Below are 7361 nucleotides of genomic sequence, written 5' to 3' on the forward strand. Positions count from 1 at the left end.
TATATATGTATATATATATATATATGTGTGTGTGTGTGTGTGTGTGTATGTATATATGTGTATGTATATATGTAAACAACGCATTTTATATTGGTGAGTAATTATTATGAAATGGCCAATGGCCAGTATTTAACTTTACCACTAATATTGGCCGATACCATGCCAATAATATCATGCATCTCTATGTGAAAGTTAATATTTTTTGTCTGTAAATGCAGATTCAGTTTAAGATCTCACTTGTACTTTTTTTATTTTAAACAAATGAGTAAACAATAGAAAACAGTTGAAAATGCTGGGGGGAGGGGGGAGGGGGTCAAAAATATTTAGTGGGTGTGTGATGGTGCAAAATGACATGTCCTGGTCCAAAAAACATATGAAATGTGAGTGATGTTTGTATTAGAACACCAGACTCACTGAGTTGGTGAGATACAATAAATAATGACCATTTTTTAAGTGTTGGGTTGTTTACTCATTGTTTTTCTCTAAAAGTGAAGAGTTGCCAGTTAACGAAACTCAACTAGTTTAACATCTCATTTACATTTTGTGTGTTTTTTTAATATTAGTATAAATGTGTTGCATATTAGAACTAAACTTACCTGCTTAACAACAATTAAGTAATTAGATAATTGTTGTTATCTGCTTAACAACAGTTTCCTGCAGGATCAATAAAGTTCTGTTTTATCTTATTTTATCTTGTGATTTTTTTATAACCTAATGCTGCTTTAAACATCTAAACTTTATCCTTGAGATTTGTTTGTGTGTGCCTTGGTCTTCATGATGCTGTTAATCACTAATTTCCTGTAACAAACCTCTGATTCCTTCACAAAACGTCTTTTTAAACTGAGATTAAATTAGACACATTTGGGCTCTAATTGTTAATTTTGTGACCTTTGAAGCCAAATGGCTTCACTGGGTTTTAGTTGGGGGGGGGGGGGTATCAGAGTTAAGAGGCTGGATATAAATGAACTCAAGATTTCAGATCTTTATTTGAGAAATATCCTGATGCATGCTCAATAATCCAGGTAGAAAAATCTAAAAAAGTTAAATCTGGTCCTCTGGACATTCAAAAAAAAAAAAAAAAAAAAAAAAAAAGCTTTGTTTTGGGGTTTTTTTTGAATGTCCAGAGGACCAGATTTAACTTTTTTAGATTTGAGAAATATATTTTAAGTTATGTATCATTTGCCTTTAACTCCACAATTATGTACTACTTTGTGTTGGTCCATCACCTTAAATCCCAATAAAATACTTAGAAGTTTGATACAAGTTCAGTGTGTAAGGACACTTTTTCAAATCACTGTATATTTAGTTTATCATCTTTTTTCTCCACTGCCTTCTTTGCACACTGGTCAACTTTAGGTGCCACACGGACTAAAGATGCCAGGGAGCTTCTCTATGCAAGGCAGAAGGTAGTTGTGACCACCAAAGCCTTTGGGCTTCAGGCTGTCGACCTGGTTTACATCGACTATAAAGACGTGGAGGGACTGAGGCAGCAGGCCAGAGAAGGTGCTCTCATGGGCTTCACAGGTACATTTCCTCTGCATTTGACTTTAGTCATGAGACTTTGAAAACATTTGCTTCACATTGCTGCATATTTTTCATAAAAATAAAACTTTTATCAACAAACAATGTTCAATCTGTTCTGCTGTGTAGTTTTCACATTTGTTGCTTTTAGAAAGTACAACGTGTATTAATACTATAAAATGTAGTGTGAAAACTCAAAAACTGTAAATATTGGCCTTTGTATTTAATGTGTACGCTTTGCTTTCTGTAATGTAGATGTAAATGTCCATTTCCATCATCAGTGGTCGTATGCCTATGAATGCACACTTCTGTGCATGCACGTTCAGTGCATGTTCTTTGTATCATTGTCCTGTGTTCAACAAACATCAAGAAGAAATCCAACTGCTGTGGGAGTTTGTTTTTGTCCTTCCTTTTCTCTTTACAATATATTTTCTGTTGCTTTTTTATTTTATCATGAGTTTAAACTTATTTCCCTCTAAAGCAGTGGTGTAGATATTTTAGAGTGAGACTCTGTTGGATGGTTGTGAAATAATAACATCTTACCTGTTGTAGACAACCATTTGAAATGAAATAACATGTTAACAATGACCAGAATAAGACAACAGAAGCTAACAGTACAAGAGGGGCCAAGACCAAAGTGTGATGTTGTTCTAAAACAGCTTCATTCTCTATGTTTCATTACAGTTCATGCAGACATTGTTTATAAACCTTTACATTGTGTCAGTTTTGTCTCTCAGTTATTTACATATCATTTTATGGTTGTTTGCAAGCTCAGCTAGCAGCTAATTGTAGCACTTCTGGTGCAGCCTGGGACACTTCCTGCAAGAATAACGTACTGAAATAGTCAAATTGACTGATATAAAAGTTTATAAAATAGTGTTCTTTTTTATTAAGTTGTCTTAAGACAGCAAACAACCACCCTAGTCTTTGTCCCACTCAGCCGAGCCATTAGTTTTTAAATCTAGTTAGAGTTGAACTCTGTTTCTCCACACTGAAACTATTCAACGAGCAATCTGTAACAGGTAAGATACTAGTTGTTCATGACCTTTCCTCAAAAATAAAGAATTGAATTTCGCAGCAAAGTATTTATTTTTTTCCTGTCAATGTGTCAGTATTTTAACACAACAGTATAATGCATCAGTTGCACAGGAGAGGAGAAAAGCTGGAGGAGACACTGATCCCTTGACGTGCACTTCATGTGGCGCTTGCTGAGTCGCGCACAATGCCTGCACATTATGTTATATCATGGTGTAGGTTGAGGTTTGTGCTGTTTCACAGTGAAACTCACTCAGAAGACCTTGTTGGACACTTCCACTCTGCTGCTGCAGTCGCATGTCACGTGTGCGTTATTGTACTGTTTATGTTCCAATTTTATCTTTTATATTTCTCATCCTGCAGCTGTTGACACGTTAATTCCTGAAATTACAACAAATATTATTTTAAAATTGCTGGAGTCTGAATAATTTGCAGTTTGCCTCTTTTGGAAAATTAAATATGGGGGTAGAAGCTGAGGGCAACAGCTGGTTAATGAAATAAATGCTCAGCTCTGATGTTAACCAGACCCATTGAGAGCACTGGATTAGCACCTCACCAGCTGTAGGCACTCTGTATAATCTTGGTTAGTAGCTATTACTGGCCCATGTGTGCTTAAGCAATAATACAGTGCAGCCAAAAGCTCTACCTGTACAGTAATTGACCTTGGCACAGCCTAAGCTGGGTACAGCACCCATTAGCACAGAACACGCTGGTGCTCTGTACGGCTGAGCATAAATCTGTGACACCTTGGTGGATGTCAAATGCAGAATGTTAGATGAAACTGTAATAAATGTGGTATATTTACTTTACATGTTTATTGGTTATCAGTCGCTAGTAAATTTTTTCAATTCTCCTGAAATTCTCTGCTCTCAGGGACCACATTTCACTTCCACCCCCAGGACCCTGTCCATCATTCGCCTGAGAGCATTTTGCTAAATAGCTCTCCTCCAATAAGATGCCAGCAACACACGGCAGCCTGGGATTGGCTGCAAGGCACAAACGATGTATTTCAGGAGAGCCAATGGATTGTAACTGAGGGCACCTGAGTCACCCAGCCTGCTCCTTTAAACCAACATTTTCTTGTTGTCCTTGTCCTAAACACCCCCTCGTGCACACAGTGTCACAGTGACATTAACTGGCACCATCTTACAATACGGACCTGTCAGCTTCAGCATGGAAACAGTGTCCCGTTTTCTGACGAGATGTAAAACAGGTGGCAGAGTAAGGAATACATCAGAAAGCAACACGCAGGCCGAGTTTTACTGTAAACAAGCAAGTACTGTCTTCCAACATATTCAGATGATATATTTTATCTATATTGCAGTCCAAGTGACAAAAAAAAACACAATTGCTCACACTGTATGGTACTTTTATTTTGCACACAGTTGCATTTCAAAAATCCTTCCAAATGATTATAATAAATAAACTAGCAGTTAATGAGTGATGCTTGCTTGTGAGTAATTGCCCAAGCTTTTAATCACTGCGTGTTGACTGCGTGACCGCTGTGTATGTGTTTTCTGAGGTTAACTAGGGTGAGCACAGAGCTTGGATGAAGGGAGTGGGGTTCTCTCCTCCCCTTATTCTTCTCCCCCCCTTTCTTGAGCTATTTTGTAGCCCGCCCGCTTGGCCACCTTGAAGGATTTGTTGCTGGCGACAGAGCTAAGCCCTAAAGTGTCGAGTTTCCCGCTGGCTGCCGCTGAGCTGATGTTTGCGCTAGACGTTTCATAGCCTTAACTTTATCACTACAAGTTTGATCTGCAAATGTACATGGGATTATGTCTGCAGCGTTCATTGAGAGGGTTAGAGTCATAACTTCTCGTTAGGCTTCTGTTTTTGCTGATGAAGTGAGGGTTTATCAAACCAGTCTACATCCAGCAAGATGGAAGTGGGGCTCCACTATGCATCAAAGATTTCTCCTCATCACAGTTATCCGTGTGTTTAGTGAAGGGCTGATAGAAATCACAGACAAAAACTCAAATTACAGTCAAATAATATCAGATGGACCCTCATAATGCTCACAGCCAGTTTAGATGATTGTGGCAGAAATAATAAAGACAAAGTTCCTGTATGGCCTTAAAATGTCTGGGAAAGTATGGAATTTGCTCCTAGTCTTTTCCAAGTCTGCAAAAAGTAAAGAAAAAATATATATAATTTGGGGTTGGGGGTGGAATAATCTCAAGACTTTATCCCTTATTCTATTTTATATAAGAGTGGTTGGTAATGTTGGGGTTAAGACCCCACTGAGGGTCATGGAACAGTGTGGGGTCTTCAGACAGTCTCCAGGAATCAAATTAAATTTAGAAATGATTAGTAAGTGGCTAATTTTGACCTTAACGGTTACCAATAATTAAATCTGATTTAATTCATGGTTAAAATAAGTATAAAGCTGTAAACATTGCCATAGCTCTTAAAAGACAGAGTTATGAGTAAAGTTTTAGGTGGTGGCAGCTGTGGTTAAATGCCCTTGTATTATTATTTTATGGGTCTGAAGTAGACATTTTTAGGAACAACTGTTATTTATAATACTTATACATTTGCTCAAAATAGTTTTTTTTTTGTTTTATTTAAATTATGACTATATTTTAAGTTTAATTTCTGAGCTAAGCTTCAATATGTGCCATTCTAATAGACACCGTTTTGCACAGACTTGTAAGTCAAGATGATGTGCTGCTTTTTCTGTCTTTTTTTCCTAAAAAAATTGAAATATTTAATTAGCAGCATAAACTCGACATTTTTACAACATTTTATCCTCTTGTCATCTTTATCATACAGTCTGCTGTACATTTATTAAAAAGATTCTAGTTACAGGTCAAAGTTGGACGAGAAATTTAAATCTAAGTTTTGAAAAATAAAATGTAAGAAACTTGAAAAAGCACAGGGAGAATGTTTTGATTGTGAGAACAAAAGATAAAAGATAAATTATGGATTTATTGTAACTGAGTTATTGTGATTATTAATAATAGTATCTCCACTGCATGTTGCATGTCACCCAGTGTTTTCATGCACTTCTGTATGTTCTGACCAAAAATCTACGCATTGCAAGTGATACATTTCTAAAAAGTGTTTCTTTTGTTTATTCAATAAAAAAAGTATAAGTTTTCTGTTTAATGTAGAGTGCAATGTTTAATGTGTGTTGTCTGCACAGGTAAGCAGGTTATTCACCCGGGGCAGATCCAGGCTGTGCAGGAAGAGTTCTCCCCGAGTCCAGAGAGGGTCCAGTGGGCCAGAGAGCTCATTTCTGCTTTTGATCAACATCAGAAAGAAGGAAAGGTAACAATTTTTTTTATTGTAAATTCACACTGTTTATAGTTTAAAATATATATATTTTGAATTCTCCTGAATTGTCGTATACCTTGAAGAGTGTTAGCGTAATAAGATGTGAGAAGACCGTGGAAACTTGTGCTGTGATGACATGGATCTGCTTTGATGCTCGGCCTGGTCCTTTGTGCATCCTCTCCTCTCGCACACCTCCGTAGCTCCAAAGAATACATACTGTACACCCCTGGGTGACTCCGAAGGCTTGGGACAGTGAGCGGGGGAGGGGGAGTCGGGCCAATTAAGTGTACAATATTATTGTCCCTAATTTAGTGCATGGTTGGCTCCTGTGTGTTGAGCTCTGTGGGCTATCTGCTGAGGTAATACACAATCTGCCCACACCTCTCTCCCTGCCAGGGCATCGCCTGCGGGACTTCTCTCCCCGTTCCTCTGCCGACGACTTCATGCGTGTGTTTTCTTGCTTTTTGTGTCTTTTTCTGTGCAACGGTGTGAACAGTGACAATTCATCTTCTAACATAGGTGCTCGCCTTTCACTATAACCTTCAACTGTTTATTTACTGAACACGTTTGTAATTAATTCCCTTTTTCTACATTGTTTTTAACGTTCTCTTTTCCTGCTCCACCCCACCCCCCACCCCCAATGCAAACCTCTTCAGGGTGCGTTCACCTTCCGCGGCAGCATGATTGACATGCCCTCGCTGAAGCAGGCTCAGAACATCGTGACGCTTTCTGCCACGGTGCTGAAGAAATGACACGACGTTTGGAAACCAGTGCCTCAGAAACCTTTCAACTGAACTCCAGTCGCCTGGACGCAGAGGAAACCATCGCTTGAATTTAGGCTTTTGGAAAATGTCTGAATGTTTTCATTTGATTTGCTGTTTTAATTTGTACAAACGCACAGTTGAGTGTGAACGGCCTGTCCTGCAGCGTGGTGCTCATGTTCTCCCGTCTCCACAGCCAGGGGATAAACAAACACATGGCTCTGCTGCGCATCGAGCCCAGATTTTAGGACTCAGCTGACGGTCCTCAGTTGGGCTCTCAACTACAAGCTTGCTTAAAAAAAAGTAGAATACAGATCAAATATTGTAAATCTAACATTATCTTTTATTTGCTTCAGTGAAATGAAGCAACTTTAGCTCAGACGCACCACGGAGTTCAGCAGATTCTGTTTGTTGTTTTTCCAGCAGCATCCTTCACAACTATTTAATCAACAGTGGAGCAGAAAAAAAAAGAACTTCCTAACAAGATGAGCAAAGAAGTCACGAATGGAAGCACAAAGAGGCTCTTTGTGGAGCGCTTGTCCACGTCTGACTTGCAGAGAGACTGTGAAGTGGGTGTGATGTTCCAATGAGACAGATTAGTGGTCATGTTGCTCCAGCAGACCAGGACCGAGGCTTTGTCTCTCTGACTGTGGATGGGAGGATAATTGGGGGGGTGTTGAATGGTTAATAGTGCCATTGGTGACCATGGTAATGAAAGGCGCCATACCTCCTCTCTGCCCCACTCCTCTCTCTCTCTTACTGTATGAT

The 7361-nt window shown here is 38.8% G+C and overlaps 1 protein-coding gene across 1 annotated transcript in view; it reads left to right on the top strand.

Annotated features, from left to right (window-relative positions):
- The window catches only part of clybl (citrate lyase beta like), a 119134-nt gene extending 112043 nt beyond the window's left edge, over window positions 1–7091 (top strand). Inside the window, exons 6-8 of the mRNA XM_037686597.1 lie at window positions 1357–1524; window positions 5702–5826; window positions 6489–7091. Of these exons, the coding sequence (XP_037542525.1) occupies window positions 1357–1524; window positions 5702–5826; window positions 6489–6584 (389 nt within the window). The 3' untranslated portion in view covers window positions 6585–7091. The remainder of the gene's footprint in view (window positions 1–1356; window positions 1525–5701; window positions 5827–6488) is intronic.
- The last annotated feature ends 270 nt before the right edge of the window (window positions 7092–7361 follow it).

Source organism: Nematolebias whitei, chromosome 13 (assembly GCF_014905685.2).
Source record: "Nematolebias whitei isolate Nwh7 chromosome 13, NemWhi1, whole genome shotgun sequence".
Classification (NCBI taxonomy): domain Eukaryota; kingdom Metazoa; phylum Chordata; class Actinopteri; order Cyprinodontiformes; family Rivulidae; genus Nematolebias; species Nematolebias whitei.